Here is a 17548-nt window from a genome sequence, read left to right as displayed (position 1 = left end):
TACCTAGAACAGGAATTTTTCTTAATATATTCATGTGAGAATATATTAAGAAAATATAATTTTCTTAATATATTCATGAGAGTTTTCTAGTAGATCAAAACATCTTACAGTCTGATTATAAATGTGTTTTACCTTCAGATTGGCCAAGTTTTTTCTGTTTTCAAGTCATCTCTTTCTTCTGTGTATTTAATGTAACAACTGATCAAATATAAACATCTTGCCCTTCAAATTTTTGACACTGACTCCTTGTAGCTGAGCTGAATGAATGATGGCAAGTCAGTCCTTCAGTAGGCACTGCTTGGGCACATTTGGTATTTTCATAATGAATTCAGGTGTCCCAGTTTTGGTATTAGTTTTGAATGCTAGGAATCTTGAATTCTGCTTTTTGCCTTTAGCATACAGCAGGAGCTATGTTATTTACAAGAAGGGCAGCCCATGCTGTATGAACCCTCCAGCTGTATAAGATCACTAAATCATGGGGCTAGGACTGTAGCTTGTCATGCTTGTTCAAAACTCGGTGTTTACAACTGTGCTATTAAAATTGATCTAGGTACCGTATTTTAGATGTGCAACTGTGGCCTGAAACATGAATTAAGGATCGCTTAATAAAGGCAACGTTACAGGAATTTAGTTTACAACTCTGTTGATCTATAAGTTGCTTGAGATATGACATTCTTTGTTTTCAGATTGGTTCAGTGGTGCTATCAGTAGTAAAACTTAAATATTTTATGCTTTCACTAAGGTAGTAATCCTCTCAATACCTGCAGAGTTTTCTGAGCACCCCTAAATAATTCTGATACTTTCCTGCGCATAACCACTACATTTAAGAATCACCAGCACCTTAAATTTTGCTCAGAAGCTAACAGTGTAAAAAGGATTTGAGCATTAATACTCCTTGCATAATTCTGTCAGCTTTCACATACTATCTCCCAGAGCACATTGCAGAACCTTGCTAGGAGCTGAGAAGGTCTGCGAGGTCCACAGTTGGTAGAGAAGGACATCCTAGGCTTCACTATCAGGATGATACATGCATGGATGCTACAAGTTTATTCCTCTGTTGCTGCTGAAGTGTCCTGCTGTTGAGCAGCAGCTGAGACAGTAGGACCAGCAGGCTGGGACTGCCTTGTGCAGACTCTGCTAGCACAGTACTTTTCCTTGCATGCACTTCAGCAAAGCAAATTTCAAGCAGCACTTCCCTCCAAACTTTTATTGCTAATGAGGGCCCTTTATTCAAATCCATTTCTTGGCAAGGTACATTGTGAGAGGAATGAAGTCAATTTTGTTAAAAGTTTCTGTGGGAGGGTAACAGCAGTATTGTTAAACCCATGTCTGGACAATTCCCTTGGTATCGTTCTTTGCATCTTAATTTCCCCATGAAGCCTAATTTACAACATGCCAGTATTTACATCTTTATTCAGTACTTGTAATACTTGATACAGAGTTTGACATTTGGAATAGTCTTGACACATGAGAAGAGCTGTGGAATTGCTTTTGTTATTTTATTCAGGCTAGCAAAGGGAAGGACAGAAATTAAAATTTAAAATCAATAATTTTTGTATGATATTAATGTTTGAATTTTTACCCTTACCACTTCAACTACATTATAAAGAGTAACTTTTCTGAGTTTGTTTGGGCCCCTTTTGTACACATATGTTTCTTCTGGGGACTATCCAATGTTCCAACAAACACAGGACTCCTTTGCCATTTTGTGTGCCGTGAGAGGGAGATGACAGACAAGTTACGGGCTTGCTCTGAATGCTTTAAAATCTGATTTCCTTAAATTTAAAACATGCAAGTAGTGTGTGTTTATTAATGGTCATAAAACTAGCCAAGCCCTTTAATAATTCAGGTGGATTTTTTTGTCTTGATACTGACCTTTGGCATCCAATTTCTTGAGATTATTATGAAATACTAGCGCACTCTCCTTTTTATTTCTCTTATCAACTGCTGTTATTCATTTGTCCATTTCCATGTTTGTCTTCTGAATACTTTGTGTTGCTTTTCCAGAAGGCTGTTTGCCTTTACATTGATATTATTTGTGGATCATAGCGTCTAAAATTATTTATGCAATTTTTATTTAATCTTTTATTTTAAAAGATGCTATAAATGTAAACTTTTTGTATGATTATTTTATTAAGAAATGAATAAATTTTAAGTGTCTGGTAAAAATTTAAAGACATTTTTGAAGGTTACCATCACATGGTTTTCCTATTGTTATCTAAGTATATGAGTCTGTTAAATATGATGGTAACAGGAAAAGATCCAGTTTGGTCTTATTTGTGTCAAATAATTGAGGTATTTAACTTGTCTCTTCATTCACCTACCTAAAGAAAATTAAATCTAGCAGTCTTTTGAGATTTGAAGTAAAATAAAGAATTATGAGAAAAGAGAATATCTGACTTTTTACACGGAACATATATGTGGAATGTGACTGTTTTCATTAATCCATGTTTGCTTAAGACTTTGTTTTGTGCATCTTGAAGATATAAACCAGAATTAACATAAAGGTATATGTAGCAATTTCACTTCAGCAGTTCCCAATGCTTGAAAGGCATCTAATATTCCCCCTCAAACAAATCAGCTTTCTGTAGGCAGATGACATTGTACTATATGCTGTAAATAATTTTTAAGGCTGTCCATAAAAAGTATTAGACATCTCATTGCCTCTGTGTGTTATCAGAGGCAGTTTGCTCACTGGGCATGTGACAGGTTTGTAGCCTCTGACTTTACTCCTACATGGAGTGATTGATAATATAGGTCTTCTGCACTCTCTTAACTCAGAAGGAAAATTTGAGTATCAGCTTTTAAAATGTGAAGTAGATTTGGTTTGCCAAAGTAAAACATTTAGTGGAGGATGATTATAAATGCAATGTCTGTCCACATACAAATGGTAGGAATTGAGTAGCTTCTTCTTGGTGCTGTTTAAAGTCATGCTTGAAGTATTTGTGGTCCAACAGTGCCCAAGAATCTTGTGTTTATGACCAAAACAAATTAGCATACAAACATTAAAACTTAACTGCTGTAAAATAACAACAGTTCTGGGAGTTTAAATATAATGATATTTTCTCTTCATAAGGCTAGAAAGATGTATTAAGCTTACTGCAAATTCTCAAATGGTGAATTTAAAACAGATGGAATGAATATTTAGCTTTTCCCTCCAGAGAAATCACAAACAATGAATAAATTAGGTGAACAAGATAATTAAAAGGAAGTCACATTTAAAAGAAGTATTAAATGAATGTGTTGGTAATATACTTTATCTAAACATACCAAGCACCATTTTTGTATCTTTAAAAACTTTTAATGTATGGAAATCTTGTTGCAACCTTTACTTTCTTTTGCCTGCAGTGATAAGTTCAGTCATAGACAACCTACCTTATTATGCAAAACAGGAACTATTGAGATGCATTTCAAACTTGCTGCTATAAATTCATGGTGCAAGTATTCTCATCTAAGTTCGTTTTTACCCTTCTTTCTGTGTCTTGTCACTCAATGAGCAATATCTGCAGAGTCCAGTCTTGCAGTCATTGAGAATTGTTTCTTATGTCGTTCATGAAGATATGAACAAACCACTAAGAAAAATAATTGTAAGATGCTTGAAGTCATTTGGATGACATGTTTCATCTTGTAAACTTCTGTTACATATTTGCTCCCTTGGGAATTTCTGGTGTGCTTCTATGAGATATTGTCAGTGGGTAGCATAAAATGGTTCTGGAGCAGCACTGAGTGACTAGAGTCAGATGGTAGGAACTTTTGGGTTCTGATGATCCAATTTTTTCTGTTGATTTCCATGCTCAGCTTTAGTGAGCTCCCTATGTGAGCCCTGTCTTGGTCAGACTCCAATTAGCTGCCACATTCCGGAGCCAGCTGGTGAATCTGGCATCTTAATACCCTGTGAATTCTGTGAATGACAGAAAATGTGAGTAGTGGAGGCAGCACCCTGCCAGAGGATGGAGGGCAGAATGGTTATTTCAGAGGCTGAATGATGTCCCATCTCTAAGAGAGGTGATATGCAATGGCCAATTTGAATTTTGGCAGAAAAAAATTAGCCTAGATCAGGTGTGAAGTTCTGATTATGTACCTGTTCCATCATTGCACATGTAATCAGTTGGTGATAAATGTAATAACTATGCTAGAAATTAATTAAATAAAAGGAAATCAGGAGGCGTAAAAATACTGCTTCATGTTGGAATTAGACTAAGCCATATTTTGTATGACCTAATATAATAAAATCTAACTCATGTGATCCCTATTTAGCATGATGATAGAGTTAAAATTTGACTATTTTTTCTTTTAACTCTGAAGCAAGTGGTTTGTTACACTATTTCATTGGTCGCTTAGTTAATTTATTCTTTATCCATTTGGGTGTGTGGCTACACTTGTACTTCATCTGTTTGCTTATATTAGAAGTGCCATATACCTTTGTAAGTGTAATTCAGACTGTGAAGTTAATGTGACAGTAACCTTTACTGAATCCTGGAATGTCTGTAATGTTTTTTGCTGTCTTGTTGAATCTAGCTGCTTCTGCTGAATGAAAAGCAAGTCTTGCCCAGTCCCATATTTCTTCGATTTATCACAGAAAACTTTAAATGGGTTTGCAATATCTCTGAGGGAAAGCAGACTTCAAGCCCAGTAGCCCAGATGTTCATTTGCTTTCTTTTGGAAACTTAAATACTGTTGTATTAAGTTTTTATATATCTACACAGAATTACCTTTATGTAAGCAGATTAGCAAACTTGAATTTGATTGCAAACAGCCTCACAATTTCATGATGTGATATATCTTGTCTGAATGGATCACAGGCATCCTATACTTATTTCTCCTCATTGTTTGGGAAGAGAAGCTTATGTGGCTGTATGCACAGAGACAATGCGTATGTAATGTTGAGTGACTGAGTTAATTGCTCAGTAAGTCCTTGAGCCTCTTTGTGTTGGTGTTGTTAATGTCCTCTGTCAGATCTTGCTGTTGGCAGTGCATGAACTGATTTATTAGGCAACACCTGAAGTTCCAGATTTTGTGTGATAGCTGTTACTTAAACTCAAAAATACATTTTCTCTTTCTCTATTTTCTTAATGCTAAGCCTTAGAGTTAATACTTCTCTGTTGTTCCTTGGCCCTAAAGCAAGTTAACCAGTTAGTTAGCATGGTCTTAAAAACCCAGGCTTTCAGGGTCATTCATAAGGCTTGGCTTCCTGGGAGGAAGAAGGGAACTTCGGCTCCACAGCCATTTCAGACACGAAGAATTTTGGTGCCTCCTTCCAAGAGAATCAAGTTACTGTTTTAATGAAAGGTTGTACTGGACCTTGGGATCTCGGAGTGTTAAAGTACCATAGATATTGTCTTTTGCCTTAAAGATTGAGCTACTAAAAAAAGGTAAGATGCTTGAGGGTGATTGCTGTAGGTACTTGCTATGTTGTACCCTCATCTAAGATAGCAGAGGTCGTCATAACCCTGTTTAGGAACATGTGGAAACAGCCCAGAAAACATATGCCTCAGCTATGAGACTGCTGGGATATAAAATTAATGAAATGTGGCTTATATAAACACTTCATTCATGTGCTGATGTAATGAAAGCATTTTAAACTTAATTCTTTTTAATTACATACTGTGCTTAGTAGGATAGTGGGTAGTTAAAAATAGGAAAGAAAAAGAAGATAGTACAAGGGAGTATTTCTAAAATAATGTCAACTCACTCATTTCTGCCAATGAGCTCCCAAAATATATTGCTTACAAACTGTAGCTATTTTCTTCCTTGGCTGATATTTGGAAAGAGCAGAGGAAACTGTTGGGACAGAGAAAGACCCTGAGAGGACTTCCTGGTATTTGATATTCTCCCCAACTTACAAGACAAAGTTGCATCTGGTCAATGATCACAAAGATAGTGACAGTACTCACTAGTATTTCCAAATATAGTTTGTCCACTGACCCATAATTAGATGTTCTGATAGAAAAATGTATCAGGAGGCCTTCATTTACCAAGACCTCTACCAAGTAATTGCTAAGTCAAGATACACAAGACCCTGCAGATTGACTGAGCTGGTCAGAGCTTGGTGCTTATGCCTCCAAGGTTGTGGATTCAGTCCCTGGATGGGCCATGCTCTTAAGATTTCGACTTGATAGTCATTGTGACTCCCTTCTGACTCAGAATATCAGTGATCTGAAATTATGTTTGCAATGTTAATTCTAAAATATTATATCTATATATAACATTTTTCTATGTATATTTTCACTGCATATCAATGTGTACTTTTTAGAATATCAATGATATGTGCAAAAAGAAGATGGTAGATCTGAGTCAGATTCTTCATGAAGACTGATTTTTTTGAAAGTTGGCTGCTTTTTTATCTGCTTGGTCTGTAATCAGTCAAAAGGAAAAAGCTTCTGAGGACACCTAACATCTGAAATTCTTCAGTTGTTCTTCAGATGAGTTCTGTTCCTCCTCTAATGTTTTGAGGAGTCCATAAGGAGACTGGCCTTTCAGTGCTAAAGGCAGCCTTTTGCATGTCTAATTTTTTATTGTATTAACAAACAATCACTTCAGGTTTGACACTACAGTAATGTATTTTTAAACTTAAACTGTGCAATATAGGAAATCGAAGTTCACTTGAAAACATTGAGAAAAAATCTGATCTAGGGGAAAGTATTGCTGCCTGTGACGGGGTGGAACCTGATGGTCTTTAAGGTCCCTTCCAGCCCAAATCATTCTTTGATTCATGTGTATAACTACTCCCAGCCTTGGCTAGTATGTGATTTATAAGCATCCCCTTGTGGCAGTATATTAATAACACTTGATGCAGCTTTAGGTTTTGGTAAGAAGCTGAATGTTGCATTACACATTGCATATGGAAGTGTCCAGCCTATGTTATTAATTGTCTGTAGTTAAAACTTCGTAGTCTTCTCAATCTCCTTTATCATCAGCTTTACTTTAAATAAGTGGCAGTGGTAGTGATACTTTTAGGAAATTAACATAAGCTTAGATAGTGTTTGATGTAATCTTTTTTTTTTTTTTTTTTGTAAAGGTGAGAGGTATTAAGATGAACTTTGAGAATATTATTTGTTTTTAAGTATGTGATTTGTCTGTGTAGAGTTTTCTGTACAAAGCTGTAAAAATATTTGTCTTGCTAAGGTCAAGTAGTTACAGGCATTGAAATTCACAATATTAACTTTGTGTAATATTTACATTTTTTAACTTCTAAAACAGAAATTGTGCACTTAAATACATGACCAGTATTTTATTATGGCATGTTTATATTATTTGTAGCGTTCAGTTGTATACATAAGTTATACAAAAGCCTGTTGTCTGTATTTGGTCTGAAGTGCTGTATTTGAAGATGTATTGATTAGGAGCTGCTGATGCTGTCCTCAGACTGAAAGAGGAGATATTTTGATCAGATGTTAGGAATTGTTAGTTATTGGGGAAAATATTTAAAATTAAATTATGTCTTTTTGTCTACTGGAGAAATATTTTTCTAAATTAGAAACGCATTACTGTGTATATATTAGCTATGAGATTTGTTGCCCCCTTTGAATGAATTTAATTTGTGTTTTCTAAAAGTCTTATCCTGACATGAAGAAAGTTAATATTTGTCAGCATTCAGAATTTGAGAGCCACTCAGTATTTCAGGGAAATGAGTTCTATATACCATGTGCTAGTGTGGTCATTCTGTGTTGCCATGAAAAGTAGTCAGAGCAGATTTTGGAGCAAAAAAATGTTTTTCAAAGATACACTATATAAACTCCACAGTTTTTCGTAGTTAAATTGTTTTGCTGTCATTCAGGTAGGTTTAATATAATTCTGTTTCTGCAAATATTCCTCACTTGAATTGTTGCTGTGTTCTTCTGGTAATTGGTAAATTTGTTAACTCAGTTCTTTCTGTGACTTACCTAGTCCTTATCCCTACAAATGAAAATACCAAGCTCAAAAGGTATTGACTGTCCTCATTACTGCAGTTCAGCCCTGTAGACACTCAGGTGATGATAAAAGCCTATAAAACAATTCAGGGCTTAAAATTTCTGTATTGTTAGTATGTAAAAATTAATTAGCAGCCACACTGATGTTTTTTAGGTGAATTTGTGTTTATATCCACTGGTTCTACCAAAGTGGAATTACAGATTACCTTGGGTTGGAAGGGACCTTGAAGGTCATCCAACTCCAACTCTCTACCATGGGCAGGAGCACCTTCCACTAGACCAAGCTGCTCAAAGCCCCATCCAGCCTGGCCTTGAACATTTCCAGGGATGGAACATCCACAGCTTCTCTGGGCAACCTGTCCCAGTAAAGGATTTCCTTCTTATATCTAACCTAAATCTGCCCTCTTTCCATGTAAATCTTTATCTACCCTCTTTTATTTTAAGTAAAAGAAGAAGAATGCTGCATGTACAGGCTGCATATCATTCGCTCTCCTAAATTCAGTAAAATCAGAAAACTGATTAGAAAAGAAAACTTAAGTGGTTTCACCATGTTCTCTCAAAGGCTGCCAGGGTATATTGAAATGTTGCAGCTATGCAACCAATGACCAAACTCATAAGTTGTCAAACTGCCTTAGAAAAAGTACTTTGAATTTTTAAGTGCTTCTTTTTCAAATATATTTTAAACTTCTGTGTGGTTTTAGGGGTACTTATTTCAATGATGCTTTTACCAACAAGTAGAATTAACTAGAACTAAGTGGAATTAAATATACCAAAGATAAAAATCTGAACAAGCTTTTTAGTCTGGAAAAATCAGTTTCTTTATTATTGTATCTAATATAGCTCTCTCAAATGTCAAAATAATATTCTTCTGTTATGTCTGCTAATACTTGTCTAGCATGTTAATTAAAAAAAGACTGATGAACTGTCAGTAAATTTAGTTGTGGTATTCTTTTTCTGGAGAAAGATCATTGCTTTTGCCAAACAAGAGAAACAATCACGTAATTTGATTGACTGCCACATATTAACCATGCTGAACACTGGAACTGTGTCACATTCAATAACTGTTAGATCAACAAAATGTAACTTCTCTAAAGGTGTGACTAATCTGAATAAGCATGGAAGGGTAAGATCCAAATTTTAGACACAACATGGATATCTGAAGTTGCTGTTTACAAAAACTGTAACAGTCTTTTTGACATTGTTTTCCTGTTCCCAATGTCCCTGATTTCAACCAAACACAATAACTGAGTAGGAGAGGGATTATCATCTTGGCAGGAAAAAAGATACTCTATTAGGACCACACAGTGAAAATTTCAGATTATCTAAAGCAGTCAGATTTCCACAGAAATGGTTTTGGGAGTATTGGATTGCTGCTTTAAAAGAAGACTTGGGCAGGGGGGAAGGGCTGTATGCAGATTTATAACCCTTAAGAATGAAACTGTGTGGTAGTTGCAGTGATAGTAATTTGCAAAGAAAGGAAATTAATAAGTGAATATGTAAGGCAAAAGTTCTTTCTCTATAATTTTCAGATTCCAAAAGCTAGGCCCAACCTGGTAGAAATTGATGGAAGTCTTTACACAGTGGAGCATTCTGCATCTTGTAATAGTGGCTGTTGAAATGCATCTGCTGGGATTTTTCTTAATTCCTTTGCTGCCACATTCTCCCTCCCCAAACCCAAAGCCTATTTCTTGTCTAGCTCCTAATTTTGCTGGGAGATGAATTGTCACAATAGGGTTCTTGCCAATAGAACCTTTCAGCCCAGGGATGATCTTGCAGTGTGTTCTGCTGTTGTGGTTTAGCAGATCTGTTCAGAGGCACAGACCCTGTCTGGATGAAAGCCTAGCAATGCCTGCTGTCCGTTCCCATTTCATGAATAACTGTGGGTGTATAACATTGTGGTTCAGCTCAGCAAAGCCACTTGCTTCTCAGCCAAATCCTCTCAGTTCTTCCTGTGTATTCTTCCATGGTGTTTGAAGCAGGAGTCTCTTTCCAAGTATCTTCTCATTTGCTTTGCAGCATCTTTGAATGAGATGGGTAGGAGTCGTGTTTCAGTCACTTTAACACTGCCGAGAGGACAGTGTATAGGAGTGAGGTCTCCTGCTGTGGCATGGAGGCTGCATGACCATGGCAGCATTGAGTCAAGGGAGGGGTCATTCAGCTCCACATGGGGTTAGTTTGACTGTCAGTGAGAGACTAGTCAAACTGGTTAGTTTGACTAGCAACAAGACTAGTAGTGATTGCTGGTATCAGAAGTAACTACTTGATAATATATATCTGTCTCTCTTAATTGAATATATTTAGCACTGAATCTAAAGGGCAGAGAAGAACTTAGCTTGGGATGTGGAAAAAACCAAAAAATTGCATCCGCATTTCCATATCAGTGACTCCAGCAATCATTTGTGGTTTCTGTATGTGTTGCTAAAAGCCATGTACATGCTCTGTAAGCTATCAAAATTTCCAGCTGCTACTTCCAGGCAAATTTTGCGTATAGTAGGCAAGTCATTTAAGATTTGCACTGCTGGTAATCTCCTTTAGTGATCCTTGGGATTAAAATTATCTTTTGCTAAGTGCATGCACTTTACCTTGTAAAAGGTGTTGAGTCCCAGTTAGATTGCTGGATAATCGCTAAAAATCTATATATTATTGGGAAGCATCCACTTGGAGAGTAAGGTAGTGTTGTAGTCTGGTCCAGTGGAACTGATGGAAGATGTTGAATGCAATGAAAACATTTCTCCTCATCCTCTGTGCCTTTTTTTGTTTTTAAATGTAGCACATTTTGATCATGGTATCACTGAGCATTCCAGTGTTGCCATTGCAGTCTTGGACTTCACTTCATAAGAGTGGCCAAGAGAGTCTCAGCTTCTCCTAAAACTTTGCCCTGCTAAGAGATGTGGTGATTCTGTGTTCTTTTGAATTGTAATGTTAGGTTTGGGAAGAAAGAAAGTGTGTTTTTATTTTAATAGGTTTATTCTATATGGTTTTGTTTACAGCCTTTTGAGAAGTTTTTGTGCTCAACTGACAATGTAACTTATCAATTACTGTTATGGAAGAACCACAAGAACTGTATTCATTCACATTTGGCTTAGGTACATGTTAGCTTTGCCCAGACCACTAAACCTGCCAAAGCCCAAATTATGAGTGTTGGTAAAGACTGTACTGGTGAGGAGAAAAAAGCTGTTTGTGCAGAAAACCCAGAGTTTTGCCTGTAGTCAGTATAATAGAATATTGTAATGTGCTTTATTGTACTTTATTTCTGATATGTTGACAGGTTTTAGTTTCTCTGATTTTCATCAGCAAAGTCAATTTAATTGGTTATTCTTCCTGTACCTAAAAGGCACGTGGGGAAATTATGCTTCCTTTCCTTGGAGAATGGCATGATGGCTTGGCTGCCATTTGTATTCTGCTGCTTGTGTGTTTCCAGTCCCAAATGACTACAGATGCTTTGGGTGATTGCTGCTGGGAATGGGTTTCAGGGAGGAGTTCCCAGGACTGGATTTACACTAAATAAACAGAGGCCAGAGGGGAAAACTGTGTTTCATTAAGAACTCTGGTTTAGGTTAAAAGGATAAAAATAGCTGCAGGACATCTCAAATTAGTTTAAAAACTAGAAAAGTGAAGGAACCCAATCTAGAGTATTTCTTTTAAGTACCCACATATCTTTTTAGAGTTCTCTGCCTCACTGTCTTCTGCTCTGTGTACCTAGGTCTATAATCCAAAGGGATAGCTGAAAAAATTCAGCTGTCAATGTTTCAGATTCTGTAAACATAGACTTTTTTTAGTCAGTGCTGTCAGTATTCACATGTTTGTCTTCTTTGTTCTGCCAAAATATATTCCTGAAAGTTTTTGTTTTCTATTCTGGTTTTAGACAAGATACAAGAAATAGAAGTAAAACACCAGAAAACCTTCTGCATATTGGAGAGAAAATTACTGCATCTTCCATTGAAATTCCTTTAGTTATTCATAAAAATGTTCTGTGGTAGACTAGTCTACATGTGTTTTGTATGCTTTGTGTAAAGAAAACCTAATCACTTGCCTTCTGCTCTTACCAGAATGTTTCGGACATGCATTTTTCAGTCTTGCACATTGGCAGAGTTACAGTGACTCCACTTTCTGCAAATACTCTGTATTAAGAAAACATCCTTTATGTTTAATATTGCAGATCCAGAATGCTAATGATGTGCTAATAGCACCGCTGGAGAAGTTTCGAAAAGAGCAAATAGGAGCAGCAAAAGTAAGTGGCTGGGGTTGTTTTTCATTTCATGTTTATTTGAGTTTATCAGTGTGTTTTGAAAGCTGGACTGAAAACAAGCATTTTGTATTCAAACATACTTGATGCCATCCTCATTAATATGTTAGCAAATTATACTTAATTCTTTGCTTCAGAGGAGGAGACAATTTAGAAATGGAGCTTAAAGACTGATAATCTGCATAGAAGATAGTTCTTGCTACTGTTGCACATTCCTACCATCTGGCATTGTGTTCATCTTCTGATGTCTGCATTTACATTATGCTGTGTCTTGGGTTAACCCAGAACCACAGGGAGGATTCAAACAGCTGCTATGAGTCCCTCAAACAGGCATTGTATAAAGACAGAAGACAGTTTCAGCACGATCTCTACCTCTGCTTTCCCTCTCCTCTTTACATGGCTGATGCAGTGCAATGGTTCATGTTCGTTTTGCCAGAGTATTCATCTTAATATTCTTCAGGGATTTTCCCATGGTGGAAGTGCTCCAGTTAGTAATTTTATCTGATTCTTTTCTGTTAAGTATTATATCTGTGTGAGAGAGACAATGCAGGTTGTCTATACCAGGGTTCACTAGTCAGCTCAGGAAATCAGATATATTGGGGAAAAGTATGTTGGAATTAACTGTTAGTCTAGAATAGCTGAATTTTTGAGTGGTTGTCAGTGTCTGCTTTCATTACAGTCTCTGGGCTATGCATAGATGATGCTGTGGTAGTCAATTAGAGGTTATTGTTCTTCCGTCTGCATGAATACACTAGTTCTAAAGCATTTTGCATCTCATATTAGTGCTCATAAAAATTTTTGGGAAACATTCATTTGTAAGGTTAAATGAGTACAAAAAAAAAAAGCTCTCTGATGTTGCAGGTGAGGTTTTGCTTGTGCTGTACTCAAAGAAACTCAGAAGAAGAACAGAGCTATTGGAAAGAGACACCAAAGGTTTATACTTCTTGTACTGCTATTGTGAATGTGTATCAAACACATGGGGCTGCTTCCGCACAGGAACTAAGTAGATGTTTGTGAAGAATGTGTACTGTGAACTTGAGGTCAGATTTCTCTGAAGTGGGTGTTCTTTACCCTTTCACTTGATATGTTTTTGTGTACAACAACATTCTTCTCTTGTCCCACCCCTGTGCTGCTGTGAGATGCCGGACTGGGAGATTATTTACTATGCTGCATGAATCAGAACTTAATCCCAGCACAAAATTATTTTTAGTATTCAGTAGGTTTTAATAGCATCATCCAGTTCTTTGTAGTAGTGTTTCATTTCCTATTCTTATAGTTACAGGGATATCATTCTTCGGAGCACCCTATTTGAAAGCTTAACCCACCATTCTACTGACAGTCTTGCTGCATGACAGAGACAATCCATAAGTGGTTCACAGGACTCTGCAGAACTCTCTATGACACTCAGGTTTCCTTTGAATAATTATATCACTCAGTAGATGTCAACACATGCATAATGATCTAATTGAAGATGACTCCTTTGTTTTTTGTATCACCAAGAATATTTAAGGAAGGGCACTACAGGACAGGTTGAGTCCTCTCTGTTTGGTATATCACAATGGTTGGTTTCTTTTCCATATCTCTTCCATGTAAAATATGAGCATCTACTCCTCTTAGAGTTGTTTTGACTTGTCTGTGATCATACTATACTGTACAGAATGAGTTCAGGAGGGAGCCTGGCTCAGCTAACTCTTACTCCAGTGTCTAATGCACTTTATTATGCAGTGCTGTGTGTTTTGGAGAGTTCAGGATACTTGGCTTGACACATGGATACCCTAAAGAGAGCTCTCCCAGGTCATTGTTTTATAAAATGTCAAACAAACATATTTTCTAGCACTGCACATGGAGTTCAACTGCCAAATTCAGAAATGAGAGATTCAGAAAGCCGTCATAACCAAGTGTGATACATTTGCCTTTGAGTTGATTTTTATCAGTGGAAGCAATTATAGTTAGCCTTTAATTGAATGGTATCAACACAAACAAGTCAGAGCTTAATTACATTCAGTATTGTTTTTCTAGTAATTACAAAATAGCAGCGTATGATCTAGGAATAATGAGACCCATATGAAGTAGAGTTGAAATTTGGGCTTTGTGAAACCCATTATTGGTAAAGTGGAAAACATGGTCAGATTGTTTACTTCTGTTCACTGGGATCAGCCCTTGAGCATTTATGAGCTCTTATAAATATAGAATGAGTTGAGCTTGCTGGTTATTTATTTGCAGTTAAGGAAGGTTTGCACAGATACTTGGCTCTTAGAACTCCTCTGGGATGATCTGTGCTGATAGTCAAACAGAAGATATAGATATTTTCTCATTCGGATTTTAGGAGCAAGTTTCACAGAACACTGAGAATGTCACTTTTTATTTGTGGTGTTTTCTAGACACATCAGTTGAGTGGACCTTACCAGGTCCACAGCATATGTGAGCTGCTTTTTTTTCCCTGTCGTTTTAGTCTAAAACAGTGTGTAGAACGTTATTTGTATCAAATCCAAACTTGCTTCTGTTTTTCTGTCATCCCTCTCCTACCCCAAAACATTTCTGTGTACATGTTGCTCTCTGAAGAGAAACTGGAGATGTCCCAGCTGACTAGAAGCTGGAGAAAGCTGTCCCAGTTTTCAAGAAGTGCAAAAAGGAGGACCCTAGAAAACACAGGCCTGTTAGTCTGACTTCAGTGCCTGGTACAGTTATGGAGAAGATTATTCTGGGAGGTATCGAAAAACACCTGAAAGACAGTGCAGTCTTTGGTGACAGCCAGCATGGCTTCATGAGGGGAAACTCCTGCTTGTCAAATCCGATTTCCTTTCATGACAAGCTAACCTACCTAGCTGATCAAGAGAAGCCAGCTGATGTAATCTTTCTATGGTGTCACAGGATCCTTCTGGACAAAATGTCCAGCATTCAGCTGAATAAACACATCATGCTGTGGGTGAGGCACAAAGGGTTTTAGTGAGTGGGTGGCATCAGACCGCTGACCTGTCACTAGTAGGGTTCCACAGGGTTCCATCCTCTGCCCTGTGCTCTTCAACATCTTCATAAATGACTTGGACACAGGACTGGAAGGGACACTAGGCAAGTTTGCAGATGAAGCAAAACTGGGAGCAGCTGTTGACTCCCTCAAAGATAGGGGCCCCTGCAGAGGGACCTTGACAGATTAGAGGATTGTGCTGCCCTCACCAACCAGATGAAATTCAATGGGAAAAACTGCTGGATTATGTACCTGGGATGGTTCAACCCTGGATGTACAGACAGACTGAGGAATGAGATGCTGCAGAGAGGGACCTGGGGGTCCTGGTCTGTGGCAAGTTGAACATGAGCCAGCAGTGCCCTGGCAGCCAGGAGGGCCAAGCCTGTCCTGGGGGCATCAGGCACAGCATGGCCAGCTGGGCAAGGGAGGGGATTGTCCTGCTCTGCTCTGCTCTGGGGCAGCCTCACCTCCATTACTGGGGGCAGTTCTGGGTGCCACAACATAAGACAGGAAGCTATTAGAGAGTGTCCAAAGAGGGGCTCTGAATGTGGTGAAGGGTCTGGAAAGGAAGCCATACAAGGAGACACTGAGATTGCTTGCTCTGTTTGGCCTGGAGAAGAGGAAACAGGGAAAACTTCATTGCAGTCTGCAGCGTCCTCATTAGGGGAAGCAGAGGGGCAGGCACTGATCTCTTCTCTGTAGTGACCAGTGACAGGACCTGAGGGAGTGGTCTGAAGCTGAATCAGGGGAGGTTTAGACTGGCTATTTACAAAAGGTTTTACTAGAGGGTGGTTGGGCACTGGAACAGGCTCCCCAGGGAAGAGGTCACACACCAGCCTATCTAAGATCAAGAAGCGTTTGGACAATGCTCTCGGGCACATGGTGTGACTCTTCGGGACGGTCTTGAGCAGAGCAGGAACTGGACTTGATGATCCATTTGAGTCCCTTCCAACTCAGCATATTCTGTGATATTGTGATTCAGTGGATGGTGCAAACTCCACAGGATAGCTGATAGTAATGTCATATTTGTAGAGTTGTCACTTCACAATTAATTTGCATCATAATATCTTATGGACAAACGTTTAAAGGGATTGGTAGAGAAGCACAAGATTGGTATGCCTTTAGTATTGGCAATGTTATGCCTTTAGTATTGGCAATGTTAGCAGTAGCTAGAGATCCAAGCAGCTGTTGGGTGTTGGACTCTGTCTTCTAATTGGACTTTATACATTTTAGTACCCTATTAAGCTGTGTTTCCAAATTTTGTGGAAGAAAAATATTGTTAGGTAGTTGTGTTACCAACATACAAAACAGGAAATTATATTAGGTACTACTGTCAGATTTTGCTGGGGGTAAAAATTATGTGAGAGAGCACTTAAAAGTTATTTCTAGGGTTTTTTTTTTCTTTTTTTTTTAATGAAACACCAGATAAAATTCAGTTGCAGGTAAATACAACCAAACCCCAGCCTCCCAAGGGAAAAAGGGGGAAAATGTTATAAATTATGAGAATCACCATTTTATTTTAAAAATAAAATCTTTAAACATTAAAAATTTTATTTTAAAAATAAAATCTTGTGAACTTATTTATTACATAAATAAGTTCACAAGATTTTTTGCTACCATGATGAATATTCTAGAATTTTTTTTAATATAGAGAATGCAAATATTTAATTTTTTCTTCAAAACTATAATAAGTTTAGGCAAAAATATGGTCTCAGAAATCAAAAAGAATATGGAAAATAAAATATATCCTGCTGACGTTACAAAGCTATATTTTAAATACAAGGACCATATAAACCCAAGAGTGCAAAGTTCAAGTGTTTTTGGAATAACACAAGAATAACATTAAAGACCACTTCTTCACATGCACTTCAAAAACCTGAAGGTACCCAACAAATTTGAGAAACATTCCCCATAAAACATTAGTGTTTGTAATCTAACCAGCAATATACAAATCTACATCACTTGCTCTTCTTGATCTATACTACTCGCTCTTCTGTTTTTATTGCACATATTTCAGTTATTCCTTTTCTGTACACACTCAGTTTAAATAAAGCTGAGTTCTCTCCAGAGACTACACAAACCCAGCTTTGCATTGGACAGCCTGTTGATTTACTCCATCTGAGTTTAAAAAAATGACCTCTCCAATTATTGTAGCAAGGCGAGCAGAAGCCGGGTGAGGTAACTGGGAAAGGATTCCAGGCACGAAGCCTTTTGCCTTATTTGGTCAATGTGGTTTGCGAGGCCCCAGCTGGTAATTCTGGTGAGCTCATTGTGTGATGTGTTATGGACAATAAAGCCAAACCTTCCTCTTTCTTTTTATCCATTGAGTACAGTATTTGGCAATATTTGTTCCAATGTTCATTGACCTTTAATACAACTTAAATCAGATCAAAGACAACAGAAGCAATTTTGGTTTTAAGACTTAAA

The 17548-nt window shown here is 37.5% G+C and overlaps 1 protein-coding gene across 1 annotated transcript in view; it reads left to right on the top strand.

The window, feature by feature from the left end:
* ARHGAP42 (Rho GTPase activating protein 42) overlaps positions 1 to 17548 on the top strand; it is a 143972-nt gene that overhangs the window by 64933 nt on the left and 61491 nt on the right. Inside the window, exon 4 of the mRNA XM_064718584.1 lies at positions 12070 to 12141. Within this exon, the coding sequence (XP_064574654.1) occupies positions 12070 to 12141 (72 nt within the window). The remainder of the gene's footprint in view (positions 1 to 12069; positions 12142 to 17548) is intronic.

Source organism: Zonotrichia leucophrys, chromosome 1, assembly GCF_028769735.1.
Source record: "Zonotrichia leucophrys gambelii isolate GWCS_2022_RI chromosome 1, RI_Zleu_2.0, whole genome shotgun sequence".
NCBI lineage: Eukaryota > Metazoa > Chordata > Aves > Passeriformes > Passerellidae > Zonotrichia > Zonotrichia leucophrys.
The sequence above is the reverse complement of the archived record's forward strand: the minus strand, read 5'-3'. Positions and strand labels throughout refer to the sequence as shown.